The sequence below is a fragment of the Bufo bufo genome, chromosome 7 (genome assembly GCF_905171765.1).
Source record: "Bufo bufo chromosome 7, aBufBuf1.1, whole genome shotgun sequence".
NCBI classification, from domain to species: domain Eukaryota; kingdom Metazoa; phylum Chordata; class Amphibia; order Anura; family Bufonidae; genus Bufo; species Bufo bufo.
The window spans coordinates 188,629,541-188,643,583 of NC_053395.1; the positions used below are offsets into that span (position 1 = coordinate 188,629,541).

At 42.8% G+C, this 14,043-nt stretch overlaps 1 protein-coding gene across 1 annotated transcript; it reads left to right on the forward strand.

Moving 5' to 3' along the window:
• The first annotated feature begins 1,103 nt into the window (after positions 1 to 1,103).
• METTL5 (methyltransferase like 5) lies at positions 1,104 to 9,365 on the forward strand. The gene is made up of 7 exons (XM_040440556.1): positions 1,104 to 1,206; positions 3,240 to 3,354; positions 6,045 to 6,229; positions 7,368 to 7,450; positions 7,579 to 7,630; positions 8,082 to 8,131; positions 9,021 to 9,365. The coding sequence occupies exons 1-7, from the start codon at positions 1,107 to 1,109 to the stop codon at positions 9,060 to 9,062; spliced, it is 627 nt and encodes a 208-aa protein (XP_040296490.1). The 5' UTR covers positions 1,104 to 1,106; the 3' UTR covers positions 9,063 to 9,365.
• The last annotated feature ends 4,678 nt before the right edge of the window (positions 9,366 to 14,043 follow it).

A 14,043-nucleotide genomic window follows, 5' to 3' on the forward strand; every position in this document is an offset into this window, starting at 1 on the left:
CTGTGCCCTTACATGTGCCCCTAACATTGGATGTTATTTTCTACTAGCTGATGACCCGGTGTTGCTCGAGTATTTATTTATTGCAATTTTATATTAAATAACAGTGACTTTCTCAGTGGCTGCCCCTTTAACGGTGACCGCCCCTTCAACAGTGACTTTCACGGTGGCCAAACCCCTTTAACGGTGACCGACCCTTTAACAGTGACTTTCACAGTGGTCGACCCTTTAACGGTGACCGCCCCTTTAACAGTGACTTTCACAGTGGCTGCCCCTTTAACAGTGGCTGCCCCTTTAACAGGGACTGCCCCTTTAATAGTGAACTCCACGGTGCCCACCTCTTTAACAGTGAACTCCACAGCACCCCTTTAACAGTGGACTCCACAACGCCCGTCCGTTTAATAGTGGCCCCTGCCCTCCATGCATGTAGCAGTGTAGTTGTGCCATCATACGTCATATGACTGAATATAGAACCTGCGAACTGCTAAAACCTGTGATCAGTTGTTATGGCAACCTGGAGTAGGACCTGCGAGCTTCTATTGGCTGATAAGGGACATGTCACCGTGTGTATGGCAGTTGGGATATGAAGAGAAAGACTTGCAGGCTTGTATTGGCTAATGCAGGTCATTTTTGGGGAATATCTCGGGAACGGTACGTCCTAGAGAGCTGAGACCCCCACAAGATTTCTTTCCTGGTACGTGTATACCGCGTTTCATTGAAATGGATGGTTGCGTTTTTGAGTTTTTCGTGGAACATAAATACATATGTCTTTTTTTTATATATATATAGATTATTATTATTATCTGTATGCATTATATGTGTATACATTAAATTGAACAGCAGGGGGCAGCAGAGCACAGGTCTTCAGTGCATGTTTCTTCTGCGGAACTAGTTGTGAGGACTCAGGCTCCCGGGGACGCTGTAGAGTGACGGACCGTCCCTGTACAGGTGTGGAAGCTGAGTTTTGCACAGCTGGCCTGTGTGTATAGACTGTATTCAATGCGCTAAGCACGGGAATGACTCCAGCCTGTGTGGAGGGCGTCTGCCTCCTGTAACAAAGGACACATGGTTCAGCTTTTCTCGGGATATTGTTAGTGCTCCTTTAAGAAATGAAGCTGAAGGAGCTGGAGGGCTGCCTGCAACAAGTGGATGTCTTTGAAAGTCCCAAGCTGCTGCTTGAGCAGTATCCAACCAGGCCACATATTGCAGGTGAGTGGATGGTCTGTGATGGGGGGTCAGATGTGCAGCGTTATTTATTGCCTTCCTTCTAGATACATGTCATAATGCCAGATCACAAGAACAGGGCGCCTGCGGAGCAGCGCTTGCACATGCGCAGTGCTGCTCCAGGGGGTATCCGGACCTCTGCTCCATTCATACAGGGGCACGCGGGACCTCTGTCTGCTCTTGTGATCTGGGCCATGGGATTGCTTATTGTTAGTGCAGGGATCAGGAACCTTTGGCACTCCAACTGCTGTGAAACTACAACTCCCAGCATGCAAACATGCTTGGCTGTTCTTCCAACTCCCAGAGAAGTGAATAGAGCATTCTGGGAGTTGTAGTTTCAGAACAGCTGGTGTGCTGAAGGTTGCTGATTAGTGTTGAGCGAACTTGTGTTTTAAGTTCGGCGTCTAAAGTTCGGGTTATCGAAGTATCCCGTTATGGATTCTAAATTCCGTTATGGTCCGTGGTAGCGGAATCCATAACGGGATACTTTGATGACCCGAACTTTAGACGCTGAACTGAAAACACAAGTTCGCTCAACACTATTGTTAGTGGCATACCCCTTTAATGTTCTACTACACTCATACAGATTTTTTTTTAACCCCTTCCCCATTCTGTGCATTTGGGGCCTTAGTGGCAGTTGGATTTTATTTTTATTTTTTTCATTTTTTTTTTTCATCACCGCATTCCAAAAGCTATAACGTTTTTATTGGCATCACCACATCCCCAGTGTGCGGAACGACTTGTAGCTTTCATTGGTATCAGTTTGGGGTACATGACAACACTATTTGATCGGTTTTTATTTAGTTTTAGGTGGCAACAAAATTGCTTTTTTTTTTTTTTTTTTTTATGTTCACCATGCAGGGTAAATTACATAATTGTGAAGTGCAGGTCCTCACGGACACAGTGATACCGGGTTTTTACTTTTGCAATTTATTTTTTTCGATTAAAAAGCATTCTTTAAATGTAAAAAAAGGTGTATTTTTGGAGATTTTTTTTTTAAAAAAACCTTATTTTTATATTTCTTTATACTTATTAATCCCACAAAAGGACTTGGATATGCAATCCTAATCTCTTCTCTAATACGCTTTACTGGCACAGCCTGTTAGACATACACTGCAGGCAGACCTAGGGCCTTAAAGGGGTATTCCCACCCGCATCTACACCGTGAACATAGCGGGAAAGGTGGTGGCCAGAGGACCCTGTGTTTCCCTGGGTCCGGCCACCACTAAGTGCTCTCCGCGTAGTACTGAATGGGAGCGCACTGTGCGGCCACCGCTCCCATTCATTTCTATGACCAGCCAACGATTGGCTATTTTCGGTGACCCCATAGAATTGAATGGAGGGCAGCTGCGCATGTGCTCTCCTCAACTTTCGGGCCTCCGTTCTCTGCTGGGACCCGCACCTATCAGACAATGGGGGCATATCCTAGCGATATGCCCCCAATGTCTGAGATAGGAAAACCCCTTTATTTAGATCCCTAGCTGCCATCTGAAGACATCGGCACCCGGTGATTTCATACTGCTGACGCGGGCCGTTGTCAGATGAAAGCCAAGTTCCTGCTCTCCATAAAAGGAGCTTGGAGTCCGTTAATGACCACCATAAAAAAACGCATATTTGCGGTCATTAAGGGGTTAATAAGCGTTTATGATGATATACAAAACAAGAAAAAAGGGCATCCAAGCCGTTAAAGGTTTTTTTTCTGGTACTTTAAAGGGGTTATCCAATTTCTCAACCTTTTTTTTAAAGGGGTTTTCTCATTTCAGACAATGGGGGCATATCACTAGGATTCTAAGATGGGAATACCCCTTTAATATTGATGGCCTATCCTCAGCCTACAGCATGGCTCCCAGGACTCCATATGACTCTGCTCAAAGGCCTTCACCCAACCTCCTCCACCTACTTCTACGTTTGTTTCCACAGGGTACCGTGTTTTAATATTAAGGTTTGCCATGAGTATTACGGGTTTGCAAACCAAATTTGACGACTGCCACTCATAACTTTTTATTTTGTTGTTTTAGCATGTATGCTGTATACCATCCACAACACATACGGTGATATTGAAGATAAAGTCATTGCAGATCTCGGCTGTGGGTGTGGAGTACTTAGCATTGGGGCAGCTATGTTGGGTGGAGGGTAAGTACTAGGTTATAAGTCTGCATATAAAAGTTTGTGTTAAAGGGAATCTGTCATCAGAAAATGGCCTATTGTTTAGATCACGTTTTTATGTTAAACATATTTTTTAAGAATTTTTTATGAAATTATTTTTAATTTTCCATGTTCATATCTATATTTAAACACAAACCATAAAATGTTGCCACTTCTTGGTCTGTACATATCACTTTACACTTTTATCTGCCATTCTGATCCTGCCTGCAAAGATATAACCTCTGTGTACAGATAAGACAGGATCCACCATTCACATTAGGTGATTGTCAGAGCTTCTCTATTCTTTCCTTGTACAATGACGTCTCCACAGGTCACAGAGCATGCCTAGAAAACTCTCCCATAGAAGTCAATGAGGTCCCCTCCTGACCATTGTGTCTACGGACCATGGGGCTGCCGCAAAGCAATTTTCTTAATGCTTTCTAAATGCTATTAAGAACAGCTCAGGCAAGATGGCCGAGATGTGTCACTATCTGGTTTTAGGCTAGGACTACACAGCAATATGTCGTGCGACAATAAGGGTTCAAATACATTGCGACGTGTCACGTGACATTCATGTCGCACCAATGTCGGACAACATTTTTTGTAATGATAGTCAATGATGTCACAATGTGACATCCAATATGCTGCGACACAACAATTTTTGCGACTGTAGTGTTGGAGTCGCAGTACAACACCATTAACTATCATTATAAAAAAATTTGTGCGACTTTTCTGCGACAAGAAGTCACGCAACAAATGTCGCCACTATGCCTAGCCTTAACTGGCAGAAAACATTTTTGGTGACACGTTCCCATTAAGTGGAGGAAAGAGATGGTCTTCTCTCGAGCTGCTGGAAAGTCAAAAAATCCTCCGCATATTCCTTGCTTTTTTAACAGAACACCTCCTCTCACCAAGAAAAACGTTCTGATTTCTGGGATGTTTTAGGTCGCACCCATTCACAAGAACATTTGGGGTCATTCATCAAACTGGTGTAAAGTAGAATTGGCTTAGTTGCCCATAGCAACCAGATTCCTCCTTTCATTATTCACAGCTCCTTTGGAAAATGATAGGTGGAATCTGATTGGTTGCTATGGGCGACTAAGCCAGTTCTACTTTACACCAGTTTGATGAATGACCCCAATTGTTGCAGGGACTGAGGGGTACATGACGCTGGTTCTTTCTTTGAACCCTTTGTCATGCACAACCCTATCAAGTCCTGCACTCAGCATAACACAGTAAGGCAGATTTACTATTAGTGTCTAATATTTAGACATTGTAAAGTTAGACGAGGCAGTCAGAAGCTTTGGTTTGTGGTGGTGTGATGACCCAGCAGGCCATTGGGGTGTCCGCAGGAGGGGCAGATGGATCCAGGAATAGCACTTTGTACAGGAGTGATGATACAGGCAATTGATGATGATGATGATGATGATGCAGGCCATTAAAGGGAGTCTTTTCACGCAGATTCCCCCTATTAACCTAATAACAGTGTTATGTCCACGGCATCCCTCCTATTAAAACAGTGCTTACCGTTTGTTCCTTGCTAGCATCGTTGTGGAGAAAAACACTTTTAATCCGCATGCAAATGAGTCTGTGAAGGTGCCCAGGGGCGGCGTTACAACGGCCGGTGCCCAGGCCCCTGGGTCATTTTCATACGAAGGCACTCCCCCTCCGCTGCGTCTGCCCGCCCTTAGTCTCTTTTCTAACCTTCCTTCTCCCGTCCGTAATCCCGCGCATGCGCACGCTAAACTGCGATGCCCCAGCCCGACAGTGCTCATTCAATGCGCACGCGCCGATATCGCGTTCATCGGCGCATGAGCGGGATTACGGACGGGAGGAGGGAGGTTAGAGCAGAGACTAAGGGCGGGCAGATTCGGCGGAGGGGGAGTGCCTTCGTATGAAAATGACCCAGGGGCCTGGGCACCGGCCGTTGTAACGCCGCCCCGGGCACCTTCACAGACTCATTTGCATGCGGATTAAAAGTGTTTTTCTCCACAACGATGCTAGCAAGGAACAAACGGTAAGCACCGTTTTAATAGGAGGGATGCCGTGGACATAACACTGTTATTAGGTTAATAGGGGGAATCTGCGTTAAAGACTCCCTTTAAGCAGCTCTGCAGGAAACCGCTCCATGAACAAGATCCGTCTCGCCAAATCAGGGGCAGACTGGGAACTTAAAATGGCCCTGGAAAAAATAAATAAATCTAAAAGTGGCCCCATGTAGGTGGATCCAAACTGACAGAAGGCAGGGCCAACATAAGTAGGCGACGCCATCAGTACAGTACAGCACAAAATACCACAGTCCAGCTTAAAATACTGTCGCCCCAGCTGCAGTATTCAACTGTATCGCCATCCTGAGGTACGATGCTTGGGGACATACACATGACCTTGGTTTTGGTCCGCAACTGATCCGCGGTTCGGATACAGACCCATTGACTTCAATGGGGCCGGATTGGTAAGTGTCCCAGACACAGGGCAGCTGTATATTGTGCGGACCCCACCACACAGCTCTTCATATCTCTGCTTCCTGGAGCGATCTAAAGTCAAACCTGAATTTAGAGGTTTTTCATTGTGGTGATCTTCATTTTTACGAGTAACTAGACTGGAGTAACAATGTTCCCCGCGTGTAAGCTTTTTGTATGATTAACCATGCACTTTGCGCTCTCGCCTCTGTCCTGCAGGTTATGTATAGGATTTGACATAGATGAAGATGCACTAGACATATTTAGAGCAAACGCTGAAGAATTTGAACTTCTAAACGTTGATTTGGTTCAATGTGACATCTGCTCGTGGCCTTGCACCAGCCTCGAGAAATCTGTGGACACTGTCATAATGAATCCTCCTTTTGGTACAAAGCATAATAAAGGTAGAGTTCTTTGTATATTTGCAGTGCAAGAATGCAACTAAATGCAATGTGGGTCATTTATCAAACTGGTGTAAAGTACAACTGGCTTAGTTGGCAATCAGATTCCACCTTTTCATTTTTTAAAGCTCCTTTGGAAAATAAAAGGTGGAATCTGGTTGCTATGGGCAACTAAGCCAGTTCTACTTTACGCCAGTTTGATAAATGACCCCAAATGTCTTTTAATCTTGCAAAGTATTGTACTGACATATGCTTGTAAAACACATCTCCAATCTATTCCCTTATGGAAGAAGCAAACATTTGCCTCTACAGCTTTCATTTTCAGGACGGCTGCAGACTGACTGTTGTTTTCTGCTTCACAGTCAATCTGTGAAAAAGCTGTTCTGACGGCTCAATCTGTTGCCCTGATCTCTGAACTCCTGACAGCTCCTAAACACTCACTTAAGCTATACCCTAAAAGGGTGCATTTACACGGCCATATGTATTTTGCAGTCCGCAAAACGCAGGATGAAGTCTGTGTAGCATCCGTGTTTTTTTTTTTTGCAGACCCACTGTAACCATGCCTATTCTTGTCCGCAACACGAACAAGAATAGGACACGTTCTATCTTTTTTACGGGACTGCGGAACTGACATATGAATGCGCACAGATACTGAATGGGTCCAAATCAAATCCACAAAAAATGAGGATCGGATGCCGACCAAAAATGAAGTCATGTAAATGGGGCCTTAAACTGCAAAAAAAATAAAAAATGTAGCTATAATGAGCTGTTAGGAAGAAAGCAACAGTCTGCAGGTGCCCTGAAAAGTGAAAGCTGTAGAGGAAAACTGTTGAAAATCTTTAATAAAGACCAATTAAAAAAAATAATCTTAGCCCAAAATGAGTAGAATACAGTAATAAAAATGCCTCCAAAGATGACCATAGCCTTTTAAAGGGGTTGTCCCCTGATAGGAGCATCGGAGCATTTCATTCCTGAGTGAAAATGGGGATATTTCCGCGTTCAGCTCTGAACCCGGACAACCCCTTTAAATGTATTCCCCAGTCCGTATAATTTGCTGTCCTACCGGTCTCTCCTTGTCTTCTCTGTAAGAAACTTGAGTAATCAGTTTTAATTTATATTTATCTAAAATTCCTTCCATCAGGCATGGACATGACGTTTCTGAAGAATGCCCTGCAGATGGCAAGAACATCTGTCTATTCTCTGCATAAAACATCTACAAGAGAAGTATGCTGATTTTATATGTATAAGCCATCATCTATACAGCATAATGTGTAATGTAGCAAAAACCCAGAGCTGCCGTAATGTTCCAGCTAAAATAATTGTTTAAAAATGTCATTTCATCCTTTCTCTAGCATATTCAAAAGAAGGCTGCAGATTGGAAGGTAAAGATGGAAGTAATAGCTGGTAAGTATTTCCCAAATGTGTGTAGATAATTTCTTCTAAGCCATGGTGCTTACTACGATATTTGCTTTTGTGCTAATGTACTGTATATTTTCGGCTCTGTTTACACCCGTGGGTAGGTATTTCAGTTGTTCTGCTCCTTTATAAGTGCAGGACAATGAAAATAATAGAAGCGTGGGATCCGTTTAGTAAAATACATGAATGGAGCCTGATGGACCCTATTGACTATAATGGGGTCCGTCAGGGATCCTGCCATTTTACCTGCAGCGTGCACTGATGTTTTGTCTGACCAGATCTTCCCTGGAAGCTATGAATGCTGCAGAGACGTGAACAGAGTCTACGCTTTTTTTTTTTTTTGTATAGCGGTAAAATGTCTCCACCAAGAGGAACAGATCTATTGCTGAACCTTTTTAGCACTTAGGTGTCATAAAACACGGTCTTGTGTGTTTTACAGAGCTCCGGTATGACCTGCCAGCCTCGTATAAGTTCCACAAGAAGAAATCAGTAAGTTGCCTGCAGGTGGTAGAATAGCCACGCTTTACAGTTCATGCAGCCTTCTTCATACACATGAGACCATGGGTGGGTTCAGTGGACTTTATTCCCCCCCCCCCCACATTGTTAGATTTAGTCCGCTACCAGCTATTTAGTTGAAAGGGCGGTGAGGGTGTTGGCTCAGCCTGAACATCAATGATTTAAAATGCAGACTGTGTAAATAATATTCTGCCATCATCTTGTAGTAGGCTGTTGAAAAAATTGGATTCTATAAACCCTGTCATACATAACTGTGTGCAAAATAGCTACTAAAACGCCCCTCGTCAGCATAGCAAACAAATGTGCTTCCAACATGAGATTATTGGGTATTTCATTGTCCCATCAGACCATAGCTGTCTGGCCTACACAAAGGGGAAAAAATGTATTCTCCCCAATCCACATCAAAGGCCACTCACCCTGCTTCACGCTGATGAGGGGCAAAAACCCTGAAACAGTAGCCTGCATATGAGCACCTGTTTCTTATGAAAAATATTCTTATAGGGTAGCATTAGAGGGTCACATTTTGCCCTCCTAATAGAAGCTTATTTACATCTCACCTTATGGTCTGCTGTACCCTAGCTTACATGCAGTGTTCAGTATTATGCCTCATTCACACATCAGTGTCTGGTCAGTGATTTTGAGCCATAACCAGGTGCAGATCTTTCCCTCATGTCTTTGGAGGCTCCTCGACTCCTGGTTTTGGCCCACAATCACTGATGGAAATCACTGACGGGTGAATGAGGCTTTAGTCCTGTTGCCAATACTGTGGGATCTTACGTCCGTATTAGCCAAAAAAACAACAACTTATAAAGCAAGTTCTATTTGCTGTTCAAGTTAACACAAATTTTTTTTATTCTTGCAGGTTGATATTGAAGTGGATTTCATTAGATTCTCCTTTGACTGATATTCAAGATCTGAAGACTTAAATATTCATTTTATATTTTAATGTTTGAAATTTTATTCGTTTTTTTTTTTAATCTAAAAAGCTCAATGCCAATTTATGGATTTTCAGTTGCTTTGATTCTGACTGCAGCGGTCGCGCTGAGCATGCACACTGCCGTTCCATTAAACCTCTATAGGGGCCACTGGAGATGGGATCACTGTAGAAAAATTGCAAGACAAAAAAAAAGGCATAGCAATCTGCTGCCTCTAGAGAACCAGTTTGAGGCTGGGTTCACACAAGCATAGCACAAACAGTTTTTCCTTTTGTTGTTCAATTTCTTTTATTAGAAAAAGCCAAGAAATGATGCGATACAACGAAAACAGACCTCGATTGCAGGTCGAGGCTGTGTACATACATGACCGTACAATCAGAGGACCACATATTTAGTAGATGGTGAACACTGTCAAGTTAAAAGACAAGTCAATAAAATCAACATCAGGCATATATGTGCAATGGATCCCCGATGGGGACAACATGACATAGAAATACAAGACGTTAGACATGAGACACATGGGGGGGGGGAGGAGAGAGAAAAGATGGTTCCTGACCAGTATTGTAGTGAGGAGCAGAACCAAACAAAAATAACTCCAAACCTGCACGGTTAGAATACACACAAGAACTCATACACAAACTCCAGAGAGTCCTAAAAACACTGTAGGAGGGTATGGTCCTCTTAAGAACTGGCATCAACCCTGCTCAACCAATATTGAAATTCACTAGAACCCTTGAACAAAATCCAAGGGGTCCAAATTTTTAAGTATTTATTGGAATTGCCCGTGTCCTCTGCCAGGAGCTCCTCCATTCTGTTAATTTTCTCAAAGGTGATGAGCCAATCCTTAAGATGAGGGGCAGTAGTGGATTTCCAGAATCTAGGTATGACCAGGTGAGCGGCTTGCACAAGAATCTCAGGAGGCCTTTTTTCAGCGTGGAGGTAGAACCAGGGAACATAGAGAGCAACGCTCCCTCCGGTGACCACCTAGTTGTGCTACCATTGACTCGATCATATAGGTCGTTGAGGGACTTCCAGAAGGGTGTTAGTCTACTGCAGTACCACCAGATGTGTGTCATATTGCCCACCTCCTGGCCACATCGCCAACATGTGCTAGGGCATGAAGGGAGAAAAGAATGTAACAGGTCTGGTGTCCTGTTTTCTGGACAGGATCTTAAAATTATTTTCCTGGAGACCGCAACTTACGGACGATTTAGGTGACAACTCGAATGCCTTTTCCCATTGCTCTGAAGAAAATGACTTCCCTAGTTCCTTTTCCCATACTCTTACAAAGGGCAGGGTCGAAACAGAGTCGTCCCTCCTCTGGAGCAGCCCGTAGATCAGAGACACTAAGTGTGTGTGTGGGGGGGGGGGGGGGGGGGGTTGATTGGAGGCAAAGCGCTTCAAAGGTAGTGAGGTCTCTAGAAAGTTTTTCCTTGGGGCCTAAAGAGGTCAAGAAAGTCTTTAAACTGCCGTAACAAAGCCATGCCCCTCTAGATGACCCCTCCGTGAAGGAAGACAGCGGACGCAAGGAGCCTTTCTCTATAACTAGGGATATAGTAGGGTTGTCTTTACTATCCATACCCAAAAGCGATTTACGTCCCACGCCCAAAGGGAAAGCAGGGTTATCAAGAAGTGGGGTCAGGGGGCTGGGGAATAGGGTGAGACCCAGGGGTATTGCACTTTTATCCCATATTTCTAGTATGCCCGAGGTCAACAGAGGGAGCCGCGGAGGTCTTTTAGACTTACAAATCCAGAGCAGATTCTGAACTGGAAACCCCACCTCCTGCTTCTCAAATTGAATCCACCTTTTGGAATGTCCATTATGAAACCAGTCCAAAATATATGAAAGGATTGCGGCTATATAATATTTTGGGAGGTCCGGGACCCCCGCGCCTCCCCTTAACCTGTGGCGGACCAAGAATCTCATCCCCAACCTGGGAGTAAAGCCTGCCCAGATGAATTTTAAAAACGTGGATCTAAGAGTTCTGAAGAAGACGCTCGGCAGGGGTATGGGAATAGTGCGGAAAAGGTACAAGATTTGTGGGGGTATATTCATTTTAAGTGGGTGGATCCTACCAAACCAGGATAGCGGTAAACTCTTCCAACCCTGCAAATCTTTCCTAATTTCCTCAATAAGGGGGCTAAAGTTTAATGGGAAGAGATCTGAGGAGTTAGAGGGAATAACCGTGACCAAGTATACAATATGGCCCTGGGCCCAATGGAAAGGAAATGAGGTTTTCAGAGTATTGACCATGGCTGGTGGGAGGGTAATATTAAGAACCTCTGACTTATGGAGGTTAACTTTAAAGTTGCTAAGGTCTCCAAAGATCGAAAATTCCTTTAGAATATTAGGAAAACTGACCAATGGGTCTGTACAATAAATAAGGAGATAATCTGCATAAATGGCAATCTTCGACTCCAGTTCTCCCAATCTCAGGCCCCTGATAGACTCATTGGCTCTGAGAGCTCTGGCTAGAAATTCCATAACCATAATGTATAGCAGAGGGGAGAGCGGACACCCCTGCCTGGTGCCATTATGGATACGGAAAGGTGTCGATAATGATCCATTAACTCGGACCTGGGCGCTAGGGTCTCGGTAATAAGCAAGTATTCTAACTATCATGCCGGGGCCGAAACCGAACGCCCTCAGGGACTCGCCTAGAAAGGTCCAATCTACTCGATCAAACGCTTTCTCAGCGTCTATCCAGAGAAGGCAAAGAGGGAACCCTGTTTTGTTAACCCTATTAATGATGGCCAGAGAGTGAATGGTGTTGTCCCTAGTTTCCCTCCCCGGGACAAAACCCGCTTGGTCCACGTGGATCAAAGAAGGCATAAATGGCCTTCAGTAAGGCTTGATTTAAATCATAGTTTTCTACATAAAGACTAATTCTTGCTGGTGTAACTTATAATATGCAAGTAGATGAAGATTTTTAGAATAACAACATATTAGTTTGATTAGGTTGATTCTGTATTCATAGGTTTGTAGAAGTTAGGATTAAGGTATTTTTCTCAACTCTGTTCATGTTATATTTGCTGTGAAGAAGAGGCTTGTGATCTCTGCTGAGTCAAATTCAGTTTTGAGAACTGCAAAAGTAAACCAAGCATCTGTGATAATATCTTGTAGACAGAGAAACTGCCCAATAATCTTACAAAAACCTATGGAAGAGCATGACATTGTGAATGGATTAATGGAATTTATTTACCAAAAAAATTACACATATAGAAACACAGAATGTGTCGGCAGATAAGAACCATTTTGCCCATCTAGTCTGCCCAATATACTGAATACTATGAATAGCCCCTGGCCATATCTTATATAAAGGATGGCCTTATGCCTATCCCATGCATGCTTAACCCCTTAAGGACTCAGCCCTATTTCACCTTAAGGACCAGGCCATTTTTTGCAAATCTGACCAGTGTCACTTTAAGTGTTGATAACTTTAAAATGCTTTGACTTATCCAGGCCATTCTGAGATTGTTTTTCGTCACATATTGTACTTCATGACACTGGTAAAATGAAGTAAAAAAAATAATTTTTATTTATAAAAAAATACCAAATTTACCCCAAATTTTTTTTTTAAATTGCAAATTTCTAAGTTTCAATTTCTCTACTTCTATAATACATAGTAATACCTCCAAAGATAGTTATTACTTTACATTCCCCATATGTCTACTTCATGTTTGGATCATTTTGGGAATGATATTTTATTTTTTGGGGATGTTACAAGGCTTAGAAGTTTAGAAGCAAATCTTGAAATTTTTCAAAAACCCAATTTTTAGGGACCAGTTCAGGTCTGAAGTCACTTTGCGAGGCTTACATAATATAAACCACCCAAAAATGACCCCATTCTATAAACTACACCCCTCAAGGTATTCAAAACTGATTTTACAAACTTTGTTAACCCTTTAGGTGTTCCACAAGAATTAATGGAAAATAGAGATACAATTTCAAAATTTCACTTTTTTGGCAGATTTTCCATTTTAATAATTTTTTTCCAGTTACAAAGCAAGGGTTAACAGCCAAACCAAACTCAATATTTATGGCCCTGATTCTGTAGTTTACAGAAACACCCCATATGTGGTCGTAAACCGCTGTACGGGCACACGGCAGGGCACAGAAGGAAAGGAATGCCATACGGTTTTTGGAAGGCAGGTTTTGCTGGACTGTTTTTTTTGACACCATGTCCCATTTGAAGCCCCCCTGATTCAACCCTAGAGTAGAAACTCCATAAAAGTGACCACATGTAAGAAACGACACCCCTCAAGGTATTCAAAAAAGATTTTACAAACGTCGTTAACCCTTTAGGTGTTCCACAAGAGTTATTGGCAAATGGAGATGAAATTTCAGAATTTAAATTTTATGGCAAATTTTCAATTTTTCCCAGTAACAAAGCAAGGGTTAACAGCCAAACAAAACTCAATATTTATGGCCCTGATTCTGTAGTTTACAGAAACCCCCCCATATGTGGTCGTAAACAGCTGTACGGGCACACGGCAGGGCGCAGAAGGAAAGGAATGCCATACGATTTTTGGAAGGCAGATTTTGCTGGACTGTTTTTTTTTTTTTTACACCATGTCCCCCTGATGCACCCCTAGAGTAGAAACTCCAAAAAAGTGGCTCCATTTTAGAAACTACGGGATAGGGTGGCAGTTTTGTTGGTACTAATTTAGGGTACATAGAATTTTTGGTTGCTCTATATTACACTTTTTGTGAGGCAAGATAACAAGAAATAGCTGTTTTGGCACAGTTTTTATTTTTTGTTATTTACAACATTCATCTGACAGGTTAGATCATGTGATATTTTTATAGACCAGGTTGTCACGGATGCGGCGATACCTAATATGTATGCTTTTTTTTATTTATGTAAGTTTTACACAATAATGCAATTTTTGAAACAAAAACAAAAAAAATCATGTTTTAGTGTTTCCACAGTCTGAGAGCCATTTTTT

Excerpts from the sequence above, each read along its gene's own strand:
- METTL5 (XM_040440556.1), top strand. The coding sequence starts at position 1,107 with ATGAAGCTGAAGGAGCTGGAGGGCTGCCTGCAACAAGTGGATGTCTTT. Across the intron at positions 3,355-6,044 it reads GCAGCTATGTTGGGTGGAGG|GTTATGTATAGGATTTGACA; the intron begins GTAAGTACTAGG and ends TCTGTCCTGCAG. Across the intron at positions 7,631-8,081 it reads AAAGATGGAAGTAATAGCTG|AGCTCCGGTATGACCTGCCA; the intron begins GTAAGTATTTCC and ends TGTGTTTTACAG.